Source organism: Adiantum capillus-veneris, chromosome 12 (genome assembly GCF_014529385.1).
Source record: "Adiantum capillus-veneris isolate H3 chromosome 12, ASM1452938v2, whole genome shotgun sequence".
NCBI lineage: Eukaryota > Viridiplantae > Streptophyta > Polypodiopsida > Polypodiales > Pteridaceae > Adiantum > Adiantum capillus-veneris.
Window position 1 is genome coordinate 141,190,461 of NC_140942.1, and position 22,809 is coordinate 141,213,269.

The 22,809-nt window shown below is 43.1% G+C and overlaps 1 protein-coding gene across 1 annotated transcript; it reads right to left on the reverse strand.

Moving 5' to 3' along the window:
• Positions 1-1,683: 1,683 nt before the first annotated feature.
• Positions 1,684-16,998, reverse strand: LOC147446611 (uncharacterized protein At4g06598-like). The gene is made up of 5 exons (XM_086525809.1): positions 16,720-16,998; positions 15,293-16,068; positions 15,118-15,208; positions 14,872-14,998; positions 1,684-2,172 (listed from the first exon to the last, which is right to left on the reverse strand). The coding sequence occupies exons 2-5, from the start codon at positions 16,027-16,029 to the stop codon at positions 1,823-1,825; spliced, it is 1,305 nt and encodes a 434-aa protein (XP_086381935.1). The 5' UTR covers positions 16,030-16,068; positions 16,720-16,998; the 3' UTR covers positions 1,684-1,822.
• Between the last annotated feature and the right edge of the window lie 5,811 nt (positions 16,999-22,809).

Genomic DNA, 22,809 nt, shown 5'->3' on the forward strand with positions numbered 1-22,809 from the left:
AAATAAAGTAATTGATAGGGAAAATTAACACCATGAATTGATTGTAACTCAGATGAAAACTTTATAGGGTGAAGCCAGCATGTTTGCCATATGACTAAAAGATATACCTACATGAATCTAGGATAACCTTGGATTCACCTTTGAAGGAAGTACAAGGTATACACTCATGGTAGTCATCCACGAGTCAATATAACCACTAACTTCATCATGCATAGTATTGACTAATACTATGGCATCCCCAGTTGCCCAATAGTGGGTATAAAACTAGATGTTACCACATACATCAATACAAAGATTTTCATATTGAGTTTTTGTCATAACTTTAGAGATGCAAGGCAACCTCAGCCATACTCAAGCCTAGTACTAAAAGTAGCATTAAATAGGAAAAATCAGCACAAAAATAAGGTGGTTGATTGGGCATGCATAGCGCATAAGATAAAAGAGTTCACGATATCAACCGAAATGCAAGGCATAGGCTTTCATAAGTCAATATAACCATCAACTCCATCATGCATAATATCGACTAAATACTATGACATCCCCATTGACAACATCAATGCCCCAAGGTTTAGAACTAGGTACTAATATATGCTCTCTCTCTCTCTCTCTCTCTCTCTCTCTCTCATACACACACACAAACATACATCAATAAGACCTACGTACTAAGTTTCTATCATAACTCTAGAGATGCAAGGCAGACTCAACCATAGTGAAGCCTAGCACTAAAAGAAGCATTAGATACGAAACTTTAGGACAAAAATAAGTTAGTTGATAGGGCATGTGCACCACACAAGACATAAAGAATTAACAAAATATTAACGGGTCACGACGCCATTGCAGATATACATAATGTGACTTGACACAATTTATGTACAGAAGAAATTTGATGTTTCTCATCTACGAGTGCACGGATGTATACGTATAGTACATGTGTCTAATGAGTTCCACAATAAGTTGGATCCCAAATGTGGGAAATATGCATTCACTAGCTACTCCCCTAGACCAAAAGATATACATGTGATGTACTCTTGCTACAAAGCAAGTAAGAGTAGTACGAGATGTAGCTGAGGGATCACGCAATTCTTTTAACTTTTTTTTGCAAGCTAGCTACTGCATATGAAAATGTAGATTTCTGAGGATGCATGTCAAGATGCTTAGATATTAAGTGGATCTTGTAAATCCTCACGTAGTGACTGTGGATAAGCCATGGAGTGGCAAACCTCATGTGCACATTAATTCCAAATGTATCTCAAAAGAGAAGGAGAAGGTTCCTGAGCCCCTTGTGTTGACAAATGTCTCTGCAAGACATTATAATGTTGATGGTGTGGTAATCAAATTGACTACTTATTATGAGCCTGGATTCCCACCATGAGAAAGCTTGTCCCCATGGCAGTTTCTTTTTTTGCTTGTATCTCAGTTATATGCAGGTAGAGCAGCGCCCTTTGTGTCGTCTAGTATAAACTTGCACCATTCCTTACCATAAAATGCGTCCTCCCTCACACACGCATGCACGCACGCAAAAAAAAATAAAGAACAACCCACCCATACAAACATATCCCAATTCTATGCACACATGTAGTTGAGACATCCGACAAGATAGCAATCAGTCAACTAAGCCACCACCACGAGCCCATAAAAGTCTGTTTTCTTTCGGTAATCAATGGAATTTGAAGAAGCAAGTCATGCATGCTGAACCAGGAAGCTTTTATTTTAAACAAATGTGGGACTGAATGACTACAAAGAATACTCGAAATCATGACGATAATGACCCCCAAACCCAAATAGAGCCTGCTTTTGTATGAAGGGCGAGGAGTTTCAGGGTTTATGAGTTTTGAACTCGGAAGTCCGAGTGAAGCTGTTCTAGCCCTGGTATTCCTTTACCCTTCTCACTAGTTGAGCAGCTAGAGGATCCAATAGGCTTCAGTAAGGGAGACCTTGGAGGGGCCTGGCTTTCAAGTAAATCATTCTCATTCTCCTTGAACACAAAATTGACACACTTCGTTACATCAAGCCCCTCATCAAGGTCCTTCAAATCTAGTTGTGAGGACAAATGAAGATTGAATTGAGGTTGGCTGTTTTCAGGAGTGAGACCAGGTTGAGACGATAGTTTTTTTCGCTGCTGATACAGTTGTCGCAATCGATGCACCTCTGCTTTCAATGCCTCGTTGTGAGCTGGGAATTATCCAAATTTTTGTTAGTAACATTATAATACCGAAGATTAATCACTTAGGCTTCTAAATAAATAGATACACATATGTATAAGAAGTCTGAATTTATGAATTATAAGAGAGGCTAAAACGCTCACAAAAACACAAACGCAAATACCACGAGAAAACGAATAAAGAAGAAATAAAATCGCTTTCTTTTTTGAACAAAGCTAGATAAAAACAAACCATTATTCACTTGAAAATCCTTTCAGAAAAGGCACAGGCAAAATAAGTTAAAGAAGCTTCCTGATTGCAACTTTGAAACAAGCAAGGATAAGACACAGCAAACTACAATTCAGACACCGCCTACATCTAAAAAGAGCTAATTCTCAAGCCCTGATGTAAGCTAAAGACTGAGATGAGAAGAGACTACGTACCTACCTAGAAGAGGCAAAACATAACCAAACTAGTATTGAGCTGAAAACTTGACAGTGTGCAACCTTAACTTCACTGCTTATCCAAACAAGAAGAAGATTGTCTCCTTTATCATGCATAGCTTGGACAGCACCTATCACATCCCTAATCATGTGATCAGTAGCCAAGAGTAGGTGCAGGTTTGTAAAGAGTTTATTCATAATTAAAACGTAGTCTATAAAACCAATGAACAATCACACTTCAGAGGTGATGGGCAAACTCAGCCATAATGAAGGCAAGCACTTCTCAAGTACGAGTAAAAATACATATATAGATAATGTGCCCACTGCAATGTGCTATGAATCCCTCCGCAGTTGCAACTTGGAGCCATACCTCCTCCCAAGTAGGAATTGAACAACGAAGCTGGTTTGGCAGACTAGGGTGCTGAGCTTTGAAGTAACATCTCCCAAAACCAGAGTCTCCAAAATATGGTATAGTGTGTATCAGAAAATAGAGTCTAGACAATGACACAAAAACATTGCTATATGTTATGTACACCTTCAGTTGCAAGGAAGAAATCTACGGGAAACTTTCACCCCACACTACTTTCCATGAGATTGGACTATCGAAGATTAGATAACCTTGAGTCACAAGACTCTCATCCGAGAGTCCTGCCCATGAAATGGGTACACATTATATACCTGATTTCCCCCATCTCGCGGGTGAACTCCTCAAAGGATTCCAAAGCTCAGTACTGAAGTCACACTTGAGTCCGTAGATTAAGACAATGAACTTGCCCAAGAAGAGATTGTAAGCCCATGAAACTACTATTCCGTAGGTAAGGGATACGATTCCAAGGTCAATTGATACGATCCCTGTCCACCCAAGGTGGTGTGGTCTATGGGAACATCGTAATCCTATATGCCGTTGTCTGGACCATACCTCGTGAGCCCACCTTTGATAAGTGCATAGGTGTGTCACGACCCCATTTGGAGTAGGCAACTGCCGAGCAAGGACTAGAATGAATGGAGCTCCCGTGGATCGTGCTAGAGCTTTGCATTCATCTTCCAGATGCTGTCACTCTTGCTCACAAGGGGTTTGCAGGAGGCCTTTTGCCCATTTTATTATTATGCCTAGTTTTGTGGATTTTCTGCGTCGGATATTTTTAGAGGTTTTGCTTGACCTATACCTGGCACTCTATATCAATGTTGTCAGGGTCCACTTTTTGATCATCTTCTATCGTTTGCCTCTAGAATTATTGAGTTGCCGTCTCTCTCTCTCTCTCTCTCTCTCTCTCTCTCTCTCATAGTATATATCTTTGTTTTGTACTGTGGCTTTGTTATTTTGTTACTCTGACTTTGTATCAGATCCACCACCTTGTAACTTTCTAGTCTCATAGGTCACTATGGCCTTTTGAAGACGTTAATATAACATTTCATTTCTCTCTCTCTCTCTCTCTCTCTCTCTCTCTCTGTCAAGTGTGGTAGATTGGTTATGCCATTTCCCTCTTGAATAACAAGTCTTGAGTTCAACACTCCTCGTCGGATAGAAGTCACTGGCGCTAGACAGGCAGTTAGTTTCAGTTGGTCACAATTGGTCAAGAGTTCATACTGGACGGACTCTCGCCTGGGCAGTGGCACGTGGCAAGTGATATGGATGGTGGTTAGTGGACACTGTGGCCGGATCACCGCCACCTCAGTTTGAAGATAGTCTTAGCTTGATTGGGATATCCGCTAGCCGTTGGTAGCTCTTTAGGAGATATATACGTGTGGTTGGAGATAGCACTAACATCATCTACTTTGTATGGTCGAGCGGCTTGAGTCTAGTGTCTCGAGTTCAGGCACAGCACGTTTGCACAATGATCAACAGTCTCATTGGGAGCTCTTATCTCCCATTGGTCCAAGCAATTTTGAATGACTCTTATTCCTTTGCCATTGGTAGAACACCGTATGAGGCAACTTTTGGTCGTCCGTTCCAGTCACTTTTAACTCGCTCCGTCAGTCGAATGCCTGATGTCAATGCTGAAAGTCAGTCGTTGGATGAGATTTCTCAAAGTGTGAAGCTTCGGCTAAGCAAGGCTCAGGAATCTTACTCACAACAGGCTAACAAGCATCATCAGGATGTTTCTATCAAGGAAGGGGATTGGGTTCATTTGAGAATCCTGAAGCAACGTCTTAAGCAAGTCCGAAAAAAGTGTCCTAAGTTGCCTTTCAGAATGTATGGTCCATTTCCTGTCATTAAAAAGATCAATGAGGTTTCTATGAAATTACAATTGCCTAACTCATGGTCAATGCACAACGTTTTCCATGTTTCTTGGTTGAAAGTATTTCAGGGTACACCTCCAAAGGACATTTCCAAAGAAGAAGAACCAGAGATCATCGATGAAGCTGAAGTCATGGAACCAGAGCAAATCTTGTTGCATCGGTTTCGCCATGGCTCAAAGAAGCAAGTGCTACAGTAATTTTTGAAGTTCAAGGATCGAGGAACCCACGAGGTGTGGGTCGATGAAGAGTTTTTCACAGATTATCCAGAGTTGTTGGCCGACTACAAGGAAGTCATGCAGCTCGGTACCAGTACCTCACTTTGAAAAGGAGGGGATGTCACGTGCACATCTAACCCTATATGCATGTGGACAAGCTATCTCAAGTCTAGGGTTCAGGTCAGCTTAGGAAGTGTTCTCGCACCTTTGTGAGCCTGTGTGCAGGCTGCGCATGTCCAGGCACTTAGATTAGTTGCATATCCTCTGATTGCACACAACATAATCATTAGCATGGCATTCAATACCCATCATGAGCATTTTACAAAGCATAGAACCCTTTTTCCCAAAATACACATTTTTCCTTTTAAGTGACTTTTGTTGAAAAGTAAGTAAGGCAAATTGCTAAGGAAATATAAAAGAAGCCCGATAGTCAATCAGTTCAACATGGTTCTCTCAAGCGCCTTAGTATATTCTACTTGTTCACCCGTGTCAGTTTGGGGTACGGTTGGTTTTGCATTTTAAATGTTGAATCGCCCTCCCAATTCCACGAAGTTTTTTCCCGGGAGTTTCAACCCTGCATAAAGCCGGAGTGACTTTGTAGCCCCCTGCCCAATCATCCAATTCACGAGTTTAACAAACACGCATGGTTCAGTAGTTAAAGCAACTTCGCCGCTTTCGTGTACCCATCGGACGTTGCCCTTTCGGGGTTCCTTAGGGACCTCCGATAGTCAATCAGTAGAAGTAGGAGAATCAAAGAGAGCATAAGCAATCTTGCAGCAGGCCCTCTAGCGATTCTTCCTCAGCAAGACACCCCCCCCCCCCGCAAGACTTCTCAGCGTTTTCAGCCAGCCATCAACAGCGATTTCAGCAAAGCTTCATCAGCGTTTTCAGCCAGTCTCCCTTAGCGTTTTCAACCAGCCATCAACAGCGATTTCAGCCAACAAGCATCAGCGTTTTTTGCCAGACACCAGTAGCGTTTTCAACCAGGATCACTAGCGTTTTCAGTTTCCAAATTCGGCCAGGTTCCAACCCTCTGTTGCAGAGCAGGTAGCGTTTTTGGTCACACTCAGCCCTACAGCAGAAATCTCAGATTTCAGCCTTTAGTCGCCACCACCATCGTCGCCGTCATCATCGACTTAGCCTTCCCTGCATCAAGTCCATTGCATCATCACCATTGTACCAGATTTGTGCAATCTATAGCATAGACCTCTCTCACCATCGAGAGAGGGACCCTTAGAGGGGCCCTTGGAGGAGGGTTTGAGAACCGTCTGGTGTCGTATTCTACTCTCTCTCTTTCTCTCAGTCTCAGCATCTTCATTCACAGTAGCATCCACTTTGTTTATGATCACTGCACTCTCTCTCTAAAGGAACGGAAGGCTCTCCCTTCCGTAAGTAAAAGGAACCCTTGAGCACAGTTCGAAGCACTCATCTTGAGCAATATCAACATTCACTTCCGCTGCACCTTACATTGGTATCAGAGCTTTTGGCAGTGTTCTGTATCACTCAAGGAAAGAACCACAAGAAATTTTTTGCATGTTGCGGTCGCACTTAACCCAAGTCCACTTGGGTCGCGTCGATTCCTAATTGTGTTTTTGAAGAGTGTCTAGCCTCCCCTTGTTCCTCTTTTCACTCATTGAGAGCGGACCCTGCACTTAGCAGCCGGCCAATCGACGTGAGGTGGGAAAAAGTAACTTTGATGTGAGCGCAAGGCCGCCAAAGGGGTGCGGTGCGCCCGCAGGGAAGAGTCGAGCTCGGGTAAGAGAAAAGCCTTCTTAAACACCGATTGCAAGCTCAAAAAACTCAAGAACCTCAAGAACCCAAGTTCCTCAAGAACTTAAGTATGCAAGATCTCAGTGTATGGTCATCACCCAAAGCGGAATGGATACATTGCGTGAAGGTGATGAGAGTGGAGTTGATGGCCACGAAGTTTCTCCACCAGGAGGATTTTTTCCCAATCCTCCCCCATCCCCATCTACGCCACGAGTTGCACCAAATCCTATGGAGGCTTTGGTCAAGTCGATGATCGACACATGGTATGATGTATGACCGCAGATATGGTGCGTGGCCTTTGGGAGTTGACATACTCCGCCATATCTACAGTTAGACCCGCACAAAATTGTTGTTTTTGCTCTCCAAAATCCATCTTTTTGAAGACAGTGTCTTTGAGATGTAAGTCCCAAAACTTGTCTACATATTTGTGAATAGATTCGTAGGGAGAGAGCTTCAAGCTTCACCATTCGGTGAGTATTTTGTCTTTGGCATCGGTAGCCAAAAATTGCTTCATGATGGAAGCTCTTAAAGCTTTCCATGTTCGTTGAGCTTTGACAAGAGGCGCAACGCGCCGCCATGGAGCAAGCACGCGAAGCTCAACGCATAGCGGCCGAAGAAAGGCGAGCGGCTATGGAGTTAGAGCGTGAGGCACAGAGAGACCAACGCATGCAAGAGTTGGTCCTACAGGTACTCACCTCGAATCCGAGCCGGTCAAAGATGTGGGCAATTTATCAGGTAGCACAAGTAGAGATGCGGACTCCAACAAGCTAGTCGCTCAAAAATTGACGTTCAGTAAGTATGACGGTAAGATGGATGCTAATGTTATTCATTCTTGGTTGCATCGATTTAATGCTTACTTTGCGACAACTAAGAAAACAGGGAATAGCAAGGTTTTGACGACAGCCATATATCTTGCCGGTGATGCCATTAATTGGTATCAAGCGTGGCAAGAGGCACATTGGCGGCGCACCTAGAGGAAGCCGAAGAAGGCATGCCCCTTTCTTTCAATTGGACCGACTTCCAAGACAAGCTCAAGGCGCGGCTTATGCCACCTCAGCACCTAGCGCGGTTGAAAGACGATTGGCGCAGTCTCAAGCAAAATGGTATGCAAGTTATGTCTTTCTCTAACCGTGTTTTGCAGCTCGGCATCCAATTATGCAAATCGGATGATGAGCGCAAAGAGGCATTCCTGTTCGGGTTGGACAAGTATATCAAGTTTGATGTCGAAGTCAGAGTTACCGGGGAACGCCCCCTAGCCCCCGTTCCGACGTTCCGGGGGGCAATTTCCTTCCCGAACGCTCCGAAACGTCCCGGAACGTCTGACATTCCGGGTGGCCAATGCAAACCGGAACAGCCGTTCCGGAACGTTCCAAAATGCCCCTAGAACGGCCAACAGCTACAAACAAATTTGGCAAAAATTGAAAAAATTGAAGTCAATGTTTGGGCTTCTTTTTTAAGTGTGCAAGGCCTCAAGGACTCATAAAATGCACCCCTCTCCCCCTTTCTCTCCACAAGCTAATCCTCAAGGCTCAAGCTCTCTCCCTCTCACACTCTCAAGATCTCTCCCTCTCAAGACTCAAGGCTTCAAGCCTTCAAGCTCTCTTCCTCTCTCTCTCTCTCTCTCTCTCTCTCTCTCTCATCATCATCATCATCATCATCATCTAGTCATAGCAAGGTTGAATGGTCTTCAAAAGGAGTTTTTTGTGAGTATTAGAGTCAAAGAACTCTAAAACTCCTTGTATTTAAACACAAGGAGCTAAAAAATGCACTATTTGGGTGTTTTTTATACCTCCTATTCCGCGCCATTCCCGTTCCGGACCCCTAGCCGTTCCCCCGTTCCGCGGGGATCCCGTCACCGTTCCCGTTCCGCGTTCCGGGTAACTATGGTCGAAGTACTCGACCCCGTGGATCTCAACAAGGCGGTAGCGATTGCTCTCGCACAGGAGATGAAGCACAACAAAGGAAAGCCTAAGGAGAACAAGTCTTCTCACAATACCTCTCAAATTTCTCAAAATGGTAAGAATGGTAACTCTTCTAGCCCATCTTCCTCTAATCTTTCGAAAAAGAACTCTCAAAATGAATCTAAGGGTAAAGCTAAAACACCTGCTAAACCTAAGCTAACCCCATATGAAAAAGCTGCACAAGGAATTATAGGAGGATACATAACGCCAGAAGAACAAGTCATTTATGCTAAGGAAGGTCGATGTTATCAATGTCATGTCAAGGGTCATATAAAGAAGGCTTGTCCTAAGACAGCACCACCTAGAGAACCCAAAGCACCAACAGCTACCACAAGCACTTTAGTGAACCAATCTGAGTCTCCACATGTTTCTAACACACATTGATGAGTCTCTCTTTAAATGTTATGGTCATGTGAAGAGTCAGTGTTTTGTCATATTGTTTGATTCAAGCAGTATGCATGATGTGATTGGTGACTCTTGTAGAGAGAGCCTGCTTGGAGGTTAGCCAGACAACTCCTCTTGAGGTGTCGGGCTTCGCTCCCGATAAGGACTCTCTCATTACGCAAGAGTGCCTTGATGTGTTATTCACTGTTCAGCAAGCTTCCTTACGTAGAAAATTTGTCGTGTCTCCTCTCTCAAGATGTGATATGATTTTGGCATTAGATGGTTTCATGAGCATAGCCCTCTCATTGATTGGGCAGACAATACGCTTACTCTAAATGCCAAAAGTGACTCTTCCATGATCATTCGTGGTGAGGAGAATCTGCATTCTTTACCTCTCATTTCTCATGTGCAAGCAAAGCGTGAATTACGAAGAGGAGCACAAGCGGCATTCATCTATGACTCTCCAGTTACCTAGAGCATTAAGGCTCCAGACAGGTATTCAGCTTTGTTTACCAAGTATGAGCACCTCTTATTGTAGGATGATCTTCCACCCCATCTCCCTCCCAAACGGCCGGAGAACTATCGCATCAAACTCACGAAGGGGGCCCAGTCAGTCAGTAAAGCTCCCTACCGTTTGAACAAGACTCAAGAAGAAGAGTTAGAGCGGCAACTCACGAAGTTGGTGGCCAGAGGATTCATACGCCCTAGTGTAAGTCCTTTTGCTGCTCCTATCTTATTTGTCCACAAGAAGGATGGTTCATCTCGTTTGTGTGTTGATTACAGGGCTTTGAACAAGATGATCGTCAAGAACAAGTTTTTGATGCCTCGCATTGAGTATATCCTCGATAGGCTCAATGGGGGAAAGGTTTTCAGTAAGGTCGATCTCAAAAGTGGATACCATCAGGTATGGGTATTCAAAGGCGACATCTACAAGACCGTCTTTCGCACAGAGCGAGGGCAATGGGAGTATGTGGTTATGTCTTTTGGATTGACAGGTGCCGTGGGTACATTTAAGAGTTTCATGGTAGGCCATTTTGGCGATATGATTGGCGTGTTTGTGTTTATCTTTCTTGATGATATTCTCTTTTTTCTGCATCGTGGGCACAACATGAAAAGGATGTAAAAAGGGTTTTAGCCCGTTTGGATGAGTGCCAGATGTACATTGCAGCTAAGAAATCTGAGTTTTTTCTCACTAAAGTTTTTTTTTTATTCCGAGAAAAAGATCCTTCGATTAGTTAATGAAACTGTCCGTAGGGCTACAACCACCTCTACAAGAGAGGGCTACAACAATCATGATGGGGAGACTCCCAATGAAAAAAAAAACACCATATGTACAATGAGGCTAAATCAAGAGATGGGAAGAGGGAAAAGCCACACAGGTGGACGGTAGTGCCATCTGAGCACACCCTGGACCATGGTGAAAAAAGGCCCAAGATGCCAGAGTCGAAGGAAAGCCTCTCTGCGCTCCAACATGCGGTCGGAGATGCCCTGGAGTCTCTCGATCTGTCCTCTGAGAGTATGGATCAGCTCTAGCCAAAGATCCCGAACACTCTCTGCTTGTGGTATAGGGCGAGCCTCGAAGATGCGGAAGCAGCGGGTCCGCCAGATGAACCAGAGTGTCAGGCCGCTAATGAGCTCCCAACACTCCTCTCTCTCACTGCACCACTCCTGTGGAGTAACCTCTGTAACAGGCTGGAGTGTAGGACGACCACCCTGCATCACTATCATCCTGCCGGTGGAGGATAGCTCAAACTGAAGTGCCGGGCCCGCGAGAGTGGACCAAGCAGCTGTCCCCCAAGTCAAATGCCGAGCTGTAGAAAGAGCTCGCATCAGCCGAAGAACACGAAGCCACACCTGTTGTGCCAAAGGATAGTCCCAAAGACAGTGACGTTGACTCTCCACAAGATGGTCACAAGCTGCACATGCGGCCGAGAGACCACTATGTACAAGCCAGCTCCCAACTGTTGTAGATCAGTGTGCAACCAGCCACTGAAACAAAGTGACTCGCCTCGGTTGTCTGGAGTCCCACAACCTCTCCCAAAAAGCTGCCAAGAACTCAGTTGTGAGACCCTCCTCCTGCCAATGAGGAGCTGCAGTAGGACGAGCCTCTCTGCGCTGCCAGTATGTGACGTCCTAGTCGAACAGTGTACTGAAAGAAAGGGACACCTTGATGGTCTGCTGAGGAGAAAGGGTCCCTCCAAAGCCTCTCCCAAAAAGCTGCCAAGAACTCAGTTGTGAGACCCTCCTCCTACCAATGAGGAGCTGCAGTAGGACGAGCCTCTCTGCGCTGCCAATATGTGACGTCCCAATCGAACAGTGTACTGAAAGAAAGGGACACCTGGATGGTCTGCTGAGGATAGAGGGTCCCTCCAAAGCCACTCTCCAGGATCCCACTGTACTCGTGCCAGTGGACAGCTCTCCCACAAGCCCACAATATCCAGTGGCCAGTCTCAAGCGCTACTGGGTCGGGATCTATGACACAAGTCCTCCCACAGATGCCCACCACACGGATCCTCTGAAAACAGCACTCTGCCACCTGTGGGGCCTCTACTGCAACTCGGTGTAAGCGTCCCTCACCCTATAGCTCGAAAAACAGGGAGGGTATAGTCTAGGAGCAAGCCCGAACTGAGATGAGAACCTCCAGCCGCGTGAAGGCCCCCATCCATCTGGGCGCTGCTGACTCAAGAGGTGTGAGCCACTCAGTTGGTACTGCCTCTGAGATGTCCTGACACATTCTCTGCACCCCTCTCATGCATTGTAGCTGAATGCCCTGAAGCTTCTCTGACAAGCCTGAAAACTGTAGCCAGTCACCTAAAGTGCGTGCTGGACCCTCTGCCATGGGATCCCAGGAAACATGAGGCCAACTACCAACCAAGTGGCCTCTCTGAGTGCTAACCATGAGGTTCCAAACAAGGGGCTGTCTCAGACGCTCCTCAATGCAAGTAGGCTAACGTTGCTCTAGGCCTCTCCGCAGTTGCTCCCAAGATCGAACACACACACACACACACACACAAAAAGTCTAGAGAGAGAGAGAGAGAGAGAGAAAAATAGATTTTATTATCGTCCTCAAACGTCAAATATGACCTATGGGACCAAAGCCACACTGTGGTTGAGAGAGGAAAGTGTATAGGATCAAGTCATGGCTGCAAATGTGAGGGAAGCAAGTTCGGATGTGAACAAAAGCTGAGCACTCTAGTAGTGTGTGGTACTCAATGTGCAAAGTCAATTTGGCTCTTCTCCATTGTCCGAGCGTCCCGTCTCGCATCGAAGCGAGTGGGAGCTAAGCCGAATGGCTACAATAATGCGTATTGCCAACAAGGGGATAGGCTCAAGCCTCAAGCATATAAGAGTGAGTATCATTTAGAATTCGATGCGAGGCGTTTTCACGCATCTTTATCATGCACTCCATAATCTTTTCCATGCCCATAATGTTAGAGATCCCGACTCAAGAAGCAGGAGCATATATGGTGTTTGTGTCTTAACTTAAAGAAAGTTTGTGAGAAAACTCTTTTGGACATTCTCAAACTCTTTCTAGGTGAACTTTGAGATACTCCCACCCCACACTTCAACTCCATAAAGAAAAACCAATGTCACTAATGTGTCAAAAAGGTACTTCTTGAGAACCAAGGATTTGACATCCTCCATTTTACACATGTTTTCAAATGCATAGTATGCTCTCTTCCCAGCTTCCAACCGACGCATACCACATTGAACATTCATGCCAATTGTGGCCAGAACCTCAAGACAAAGGTACTTAAAGCTCTCAACAACTTCAAGTGTCTCATTGTTGTACACAATGCATGGCTTCTCCTAATGCTTTGTTTTTACAAGCATAACCTCTATTTTGAATTCATTCACAATTAGCCCACTATGCAAGCAAAAGTTCTTAAAGGACAACCATAAGCTTTTGTCCTCTACAGTGATGCTAGAAGCACTACATCATCCGCATACAACAAAAGCACGATTACCACATTGCAAATAGTAACCACTTCAATGCCTTCGTGTTGCATAAAATCAAGTACCATTTGATCCAATCGATCGATACATAGACCAAAGAGAGTTGGTGATAACGAACATCCTTGTTTAGCCCCAATAGTTCTTGCAAAAGACACTGAAATTCCTCTTCCCATGTGCAATTGACATAATACCTAGTCACAGATTCAAGAAATTGCAAACATAAACTCACTTGGCACTTCGAGTTCTTTCATTCTTCTCCACAAATTGTTACGTGGAATCATATGAAAAGCTTTCTTGAAGCCCACAAAGCAACAATACAATCGCTTGCCTTTCAACCAACTTTCCTTCACGAGAACACGAAGAGTGTCAATGATGCTATGACCTCGTGGAAATTTATAAGCATGCAAGTCTATGGAACTAAATCCCTTGGACTCTGTAGCCAAACCTTGGATCCGAAGACATAGTAGTAGCATGTCCACGTGGCACATAGAGTCATGTGCATGTGACAATTTTGCCAAAAACAAGCATAATCTGAAATGGGGATACATTGCGAACAGCCATTCCTTGTCGCGATATGATGACATAAAATGGGCAACCAATAGAAACACCATTTTCACCACGTTTATCTAGAATTGGGAAATTCTCTATCAAGATGGTAGACTGGCTGACAACATAATTGTGCATGTCATAGGAGTACCTCCTACCAATGATGAAAATCCCCATCGTATCTTGTCAATCATGTTGATAAAGAGGACACCTCATCCTAGTGAGACACATTTCAACAAATGAACTTTGAAGACTATGTGCACGGAGGAAACGAGCATAATAGGAGGAAGGGGAATTACTTGACTCTAAGAATCTTACATTGCTTGTCTCCAAAATTTGGAAATAGGAGGCGTAATAAAAGAGTCTAGCAAAACCTTGGAAAGCCAAGGCTCTCTCACCATGCAATTTCCTTGTCGCTAGCATACAAAGTAACAACTGCATATCTAGGCTCTTTCTCTTCATCCAACACTTTATTTTAATCATGTTACTTGTATCCAAATTTATCTTGCTCTATATATATATATATATATATATATATATATATATATATATATATATATATATATATATATATATATACCTAGATTAATCCAGGATAAGCCCAAATTCACCCTTGAAGGAAAGTGCAAGGTATAGACCCATGGTAGTCACCCACAAGACAATATAACCATCAGCTCCATCATGCATAGTATTGACTAAATACTACGACATCTCACTAACATCATCAGTGCCCAATAGTGGGTGTAGAACTAGGTAGTAACATATGCTCCTCAACACAACATACACACACATGAGCATACATCAACACAAAGTTCAGTGTACTAAGTTTCTGTCATGACTCCGAAGATCAAGGGTAGACTCAGCCATAATGAAGCCTAGCATTAAATCGGAAAAATTAGCACAAAAATGAGGTAGTTGATAGGGCATACGCACCACAAAAGATAGAAAGAATTAGCACAATATCAATTGGTCGTAACTCGGACAAAAACTTCACAATGTGAAGTCTGCATGTCCACTATACGACTAAAAAATATACCTAGATGAATCCAGGATAAGCCCAGATTCTACTACAGTAAGAGCCAATGGAGTTATCACTGAGGTACATAGCCAAATAATGGCTACCGCCGTCCTCCAATAACAAGCACAAATCCTCCTTTCTATCCTATTACGCACCAACATGCAGCACAGCCAGAACAAAGGACCAGAAACTCACCATCTTTGAAAAGCTTCTCTTGTGCCAGGGCAGCTATTCGCTGCTTCATAGCACTATTATCCACGTTGAGAATGATTCTATGGCGATCAAGATAGGCTACTTGAGGTGACAAAGCAGAGACCTCCTCCTGAAAAAATTGCTTGCAATGCTCAAAACAGAAAAGCAAGATCCCAACTCTGCTCATGAGTATACTTAGAGCAATAACAGTAAGAAAACAAGCATAGTACGTAGCTCATGGCATTTTACCTGCAATACATTGACGGTCCTCTCAAGCTCAGCAATATATTGGAGCTTCCGAACACGTGAACGTTGTGCAGATTGTCGATTAGCTAGAATCCTGACAACGGACAACCCCATCAACGACCTCTTAAAAACAATCCAAGAAAGAGGCTAACAACTTCACATAATAATGAAAAAGCACCTTTTAGCTCTCTTCGGATCTACAGTTGCATCAGCAGACGACATTGTCTCTCCTTTTGCTGCTAGCGATGGTGAATGCTCCACTATTAGAGCACTTTGAACCTCAGCATCATTTTTTGATTGTCCGACTCCTTTTATCCTCTTGTCCTCCAGCGAACTTGCATTAGCACTATCTCGATCAGAAAGAGCAGAGGATGTTTCAAGAGGTGTTTTGTTCTCAGATGAAGATGATTTCACATTGGCATTTGAATGAACTACTTGGGAAGATCCACTGCCCGTATTTCTAGGTATTAACCAATCTTCATTAACCTTGTCAGCTTTAGACTCCTTAAAAAGCAATCGTGCATTGTTTCCAGAGTTTGGTTCATCATCCTCTCCAACGTCTGTTATTCGTACATGTTGCAATGGAGCCTCTAAAAAAGCTAGTGAATCACTTGAGGACCTTCTATGAAGGTTCTTTGGTGGAGGAAAATCGGGAGCATCATTCAAAAGGTCATCAACCCATGCTGGGGTTTGTGGGAGAAAGCTTGTGGAGGGAGTACGTTGGTGATGCCTCCGGTTAGCATGTGTGTTTGGATGTGGGATCTTTGGCCAATTTGAAGTAAAGAAGCTGTTGTTATCGTGTGTCCCTGAGGCTCCAGTCGCAAACAATGGGCTCCTTGGTGGAAGATAAGCTTGTGAAGCAGCAAACGACCAGTCTATAGAAGAGGCATCCATTCCACTCCTCTCATTTGCCATGAATCTCCTTGGGCTTCCTCAATGGCGATTGAAAACAACCTAATCAAGAAAAATATGCAATAGGATGCATTTTTATTTAAGCAGAAGGTTTCCTAAATAAGTAAAATTCCAAAAAGGCATTTTCCAAATTCCAATTGCACCAAAAAAGAAATAATTGCAGTGATAGTACGAGTGATATTTCACAGCTTGAAGGATCTGCAACAAAATGAATGGTATAAAACTGGCAATGTTACCTCCAGACTCTTCTTGAAAGAGTAAATTTCTTCAATACACCTTAAACATGTCAATATTTCCTTGCTTGTCTACTACTAGATAACGTTCAAATGACTCTTTAAATACACAGTTGTCTCCTGTACGGTTTGATGAGAGTAGCAGGGTAGGCTCCCCAAAATGCAGCCATATGCAGTAAAAGTTTCTAGCTTTTTAACAACACATGAGCAGAAAGCCATAATCTTCTCAGAATGGATATTTGATCCACGACACGTCTACCCTGGTTTTACCAATTAACCCCATTGTATATGGTCAAGATCAAAATGCATTGTCAGCTTCGTGAAGCCACATTGGCATTTGCGATTTCAATTGGCCCATTCCAGGCGTGCGCTCATGAGTACATTAGAGACTTACGTTTCCAAAATGCAGATTTCAATCTAAAGTTATAGTAAAGCATTGCTTACTGGCAATAGCGCTTACCTTGTGGAGACGATTGTGACGATAGAAAACCAGGTTTACGGAAGCTCTCAGGCTAAAGTGGATGATGATGCCTTTCTGCAAAAGCCACAGAAGACTTCATCCGGCAGCTTACAGAAGATTGCACAAACACATTTGAGCTCTCCGATTGGAACAGCGACTCGCGTTCCGCAAGCTGTGTGGGAATTAAAAGAAAGCGAGCTCTGCCAATCCTTGATCTTGAAGTTATGAGCAATCAAAAGCTGTAGAAGGCTTTGAAGACTTTTGCAGAGAGTATTGGATGGGGGGGGGGGGGGGGGGGGGGGGGGGGGGGGGGCAACAACCTTGCACGATGATGAACGACAGATCTCTCTCTCCTCTCTCTCTCACTCTCTCATACACACACACTCTCACTACAATCTCTGTCTCCAACCTTATGATGCCATCGTGGAGTCGAGATGGGACCCTTAAGTGGGTTGTTTGCACTTTGCACTTTCTTTGCGTGATGGAATCAATGCCAGCTTATAGAGGGGACAGCTATTGCTATGGAAAAGGTTTTGTGAGCTCCACTCTCTCCATGAAGTGCTCTTATTTATGCACCCTAGGTTCTACCTTGCTGCATGCTCCTACTAACTCTTCTTTGGGCCCTGGTGATACGGTGGGCCTTCATGTGGAAATAGCCCTCTCATTGATCTTGAATTTGATATTTGCTCTATGTCAAGATCTCAACTCCTAGTGCCTTGGTGGCATCCATAGTGCACAATCGTCAAGATGGTGAGTAAATAGGACCCCATGCCTTGTATATGAAGTGAATGTCATGTGAAAGATAGTCTTTAATATATATTAACCATATCTTTCAATGGAGTGATGGAGTGAAAAAGCTTAAATTAGAGATAACCTAATCCATCCCATCCACAACATATTTTTTTAGGATTGGGTTGGATGAATTTGGTTTTATGTTTTCGCCGATGCAACAAGAACCTCTATTGAATCATTGAACAAAAACCATGCATCACCCAAGAGTCAAATATTGGCTCTACTTCGAGCTCTATGCTCAATGTTAGCGGTGGCAGATATCCTAATCTACCACAATTGATCCTAGCAAGCTTCCATGCTTACATAAGTACATCCCTAACTCAACGTGCTTATGGTACCCTTATGTACGAGTTGCATTTCTAGATACCCAAAGTTTAGTGAGAACAAAGGCCTTGCCAGTGTTCCATTTTTCTTGTGAAAATCAAGATTGTTTTCCTTACACCTCTCTTCTAATGTGCCCATGTTTCCTTCTTGCATGTAGAACACATGTGGATTTCCCTCGTCCCACTTGGCATGGACACTTGTGAGATGCAAGTTTTTAGGCAAAATCTTCTCCAATGGCAAAAGGTATAGCCATCAACACTTATAGATTTTTCATACCTTTGATTTCCAGCAGTAACAATGTGAGAGCTTTTCAGCCTACATCCTTCTTGCTCACAAAGGGTATACCAAACTCCGCAACAAGACTTTGCTTCGAGTCACTTGAATCGCCATCATCATGACATGCACTCAAACTTGACATCCTTCAAACATCATCAACCTTTTCTTTTCCTTTCCTTGATACATTTGATGAATTTTCAGAACTATCTCTAGGTAACACACCACTCCATGGATTCTCAACCTTACTTGAGCTAGATGACCCTTGTAGAGCCACTCAAACCTTGCAACCGTGCACCTACATTTTCTAGCAACCGCATTCTCCTTTACATCAGCCCCAAAATCATCTTTACATTAGTATATTGCTACAATCCTGTTAGCATATAATCGAAGTTGTATGCGAACACACACACACACACACACACACACACAGCATGCAGATGCACCTCATAGAGCGGAGTGCTACACTGCCACGACTAGAGAGAAGAGAGGAGAGGAGAGAAGAATAGACACAGGAACTGGGTGCAATCTCCCCCCGTGCCAGAGTGAGCATTTTCCTCTTGCACATAGATTTCTTGAATTCTCAAAGTGAATACGTACTAGCCGACCGGACATAAATGGCCATAGTTCATAAAGAGCACTTAAATAATGAAATGTCCATAAATGTGGTATCCTTTTGCATAACCCTTAGCTTTTTCCACCTGTCACTTAAGATAAATAAGGTATTTTTTATCTTCATTACTATCCTCAGTTGCGAAGATAGGAATCTGCAAGCCATACTTGTCAAAAATAGTGGTCAATATTCTGTGTCAGAAATATCACACAGTAGAAGAAAATTTCATAAAACTAAACAGCATTGCTTATGCCTGATGTCATCCACATATTGCATATTCTAGTGCCCCATACCACTAGAAAAGCAGTATATGCATATCCTGATGAATCAAGATATCATTGGTCACACTCATCGTTCAGCAAATTATTTTTCATAAATCACAAGTCCAATTTTATAAACATTGTCATGACAAGAAATCATTAGATACCAATTCCAAATCCAAAATATAAATCCAAATTCAAATATCTTTCATTTTGTATCCGGGTAACATCATACTAGGGACAATGGTGGCCAGCCACTACAGCATGATTTTGTGATTAGTGTTGCCTCAAGTGACGAATCTACACCAATTAGATGTATTGCCTAAATCGGCATTGTCGTGCAGCTCCACTTCCATGATAGCAAAATGAGCAAAGGAATGCAAATAAGGTTTATTTGAATCCTATATGATTATTCAGCAGTAATAAGGGCTTGATAAAAAGCCAATTTTAAGCTAAAAGTATGCCAGTGCGGCTTCAAAGGATCAAAATTTGTCTTGCTAATGCTAACAGAAAGTATTCTTGAAGTGGTCATAGTTGGGATTTTATTGACTACAATTGCAGTCCTTGAAGTTCTATAGAAGCTTGTCTTTGTGGCTCGTCAATTGGAGTTACAAATAGGAAGTTATGACAGTTTGAATTTTGAGTCGATAGCAGACCCGTACCGGCATCTGCTGATGAAAGGTCAAAGTTGATAAGAATGCATGGGCCTGAACTGCTCTCTTTGAGGAGCATGTCAGTCTTTTCAATTTGTCAATTGGAGTTTCGATTGTTAAGATATGGGCAGTTTAAGTTTCACCAGGGGCCAGTTCCATACCACTTTGGTCGACTCGATCAGTTCGTCATCTGGGAGTTTTGAGCTTCAACTAGGTTCTGGAATACAGTAGCATAGGTGCTTGAGGAGTATCTTGTTCAGAATTTCATATCTTGTAGTGTATTGATAGCTGCATGTGCTCGGCATCACCGCAATCAAGTTGTAAACCAAATATAATGATCATCAATGTTAAAGCCAAGATGTATGCCAAATGTGTTGTGACAGGCAATGCTTTGGTTAATATGCCGTGCGGAGCAGTGCTTTGGTCGATAAATAAACCAAATGTGGAGCCTTTACGTAAGCATATTCAGTTCTTGATGAGCTTGAGTCTGGAAATTTTAGCCAACAATGCCTTGGCCGATACACATGCTAAATGTGATGCTATGTACGCTAAATGTGGTGCATCAGAAAAGAAACATTGAGTTCCTGATGAGGCTATGTCTCGATGAGGTACTAAGCAGTGCCTTGATTGATGGTACATGCTACATATGGTGTGCCTCAAGCTTGTAAGAAAGGGGCCGACCACCCATAATCACCAAAAGCCAAGGGGGCATAGCCACCCACGGAAGCATGGCCGCCCAAGGTCACAAAATGTTCAATGGTTTTTTTTTTAAACATAATGTGAATGGGAAATAGGCCATGGCGGCGAGGAGCGAGCAAGGAAAACGAGTGCAGCTTGCAAAGCTCGTGGTAGCGACCATGGCGGCCCTTGAACGACATTGGGTAAGAAGCTAAAAATAACTAGCGGCCCTGGGCGCTACCATTCGGCCCCATTCTCACTGGGTAGGGGAAGCAAGACTTGGAGTTGCATGGGAAAGTGGGAAAATTGGCACTCTCAAAAAGGAAAGGAAAAAGGACTCACTCTCTCTTCTCTATTAAGGCCATAAGGGGAGGAGGGGAAGACATGGGAAAAAGGCGAGCTCCCTTGGAAAAAGCTCTCTCATGCCATAAGCCTAGAGCCGACTCTAAGCCAACAAGCTTCCATAGCCTACTCTAAGCCAAGCTTCCATAGCCTACTCTAATCCTAAGCTTCCATAGCCCACTCTAAAGGAAAGCTTCCATAGCCACTCTAATCAAACCTTCCAAAGCCCTCTAACCTAAACCCTACTAAGCCCACACTAACCTAAATTCTCCAAAGCACTTTAATACAAGCCTCCTTCACCCACTCTAACCCTAAACTCCTAAGTCCACTCAAATCCAACCTTCCATAGCCACTCTAATCAAACCTTCCTCAGCACTTTAATCCAAGCTTCCATAGCCAACTTGAATTGCAAGGTCTCTCGGAGGAGAAAATTTGTCAAGCTCTCTCCCAAAAGCTTGAAATATAAGCCCAATATTATTAGCCTTATCGGAATGAATCCATAACCCGAGCCGTAATCTCTTCCATAAGCCATAATTAATCATTTTCCTGGGATCTCTCTCTCGACCTTGAAGCAGCAGAGGAAGAACAAAGGAGAGGAATATTATCAAGACAAGCTTGGCAGGCCAATTAAGACAGGTTAAATCGATGTAAGGAGCTTAAACTCCTCAATTAACGTTTAATTTAAGCAGCGATATTGTTAATCGTCCGCTTTGGATAATCAAGCTTCAGAATCTTGTTCAAGCTGTCAATTTTAAGCTTTGTCTACATTGATTGTGTCTCCTGCAACTCTCTTTCTCACACCTCTCACAGCTAGAGACCCCGCACCTTCCTGGCTCACCTTTCGAACACAAATCCCCCGACATTTTTGGTGAACCTGACGTGAAACGAGCCGGGGTGGGAGGTAAAGATGGAGATGCCAGAACAGTTGATGTAGTTTATGAAAGATTACAATTCCAATGGATTTGATAGAAATCTAGCAGTTCAAAATTGCCAAAAATATTGGGATTAGTTCAAGGATGTATGCCGAAAGCAAAAGCCATGCAGATAAAAAAGCAGATTTGATGGTGCAGTAGAGATGGCACTTGATGTTGTATGGGAACAGTATTGTGTTTTTCAAGGATATGATCCAGAAGTTTTTATTGCATGTTATGAAGCCGAGATGAAGAGTCAAAATGTTCATGAAAATCGAATGATTGCAGCTTTTGAAGAGGCTGTTAACTCATATTTAAAAAAGCAGGTTCAAGAACTGACATGTGCATATCCCACACGGTGGGACTATTTTGCAGAAGAATTTATCTGCAAAAGCTCAAGGATTCTAGATCTAGAAATAAAGGAGATTACCGAACGAAGCCAAATTGTCTTCTGTAAAGGAGAAGGGGATCAGATGCAGTTCCTTAACTATGATGAATTTTGGGAACATATTTCTGCAAGGAGTAAAGCCAAGGCAAATATGGCTTTGGAAATAGCAGATTCAACTTCAGAGAACCATATTGTGAGCAACCTAGCAAAGGTAAAAAATGAATTTAAAGTTGAAACAAAAATATATGATTCTTTTTTCAAAGATTGCTTGCATGGAAGTTACCTCCGTTAATGGTTCTAGTGAAGAGCTAGACTGTATGAGAAGCGGTTCACAAGCTGCTGACCTTGACATGCATTATTCTGAAGGAATTCATCAAGTAGATGAGCCTCTACAGGATACTAATGAAACTACTAACACTATAGCTGAGCGGGACATCATGTTTGTTGCAGATGATTGCATCAATAAAGCTATTATATACACAGTAGCCGATGAAGTGGCCGAGATTGTGGACCCAACACAGGATGAGCTTGAGAATTCCAATGAACTTATGATTGCTACTAACAATATGTTTGCAGATTCTATTATCACAGAAGAAGATGCCATAATTGATGGTTTTTTTGTCAAATCTAAAGGAGATGGTTATAGCATTATATGAGAGCTTTGGGATGCATGTACCCCTTCAGAGGGTGTGCCAGATGAACCTTTGCAGTGTGATGATGGATTGCTAAGGCATCTATACTTATACATGGGCTGCATGAGGAGATAACTCCTACACTTTTGATGAATGTTGATATTTTGCAGTGTGATTTTTTCAAGGATGCTATGGATGAAGATTTACATGCTAAATTTGTTTTC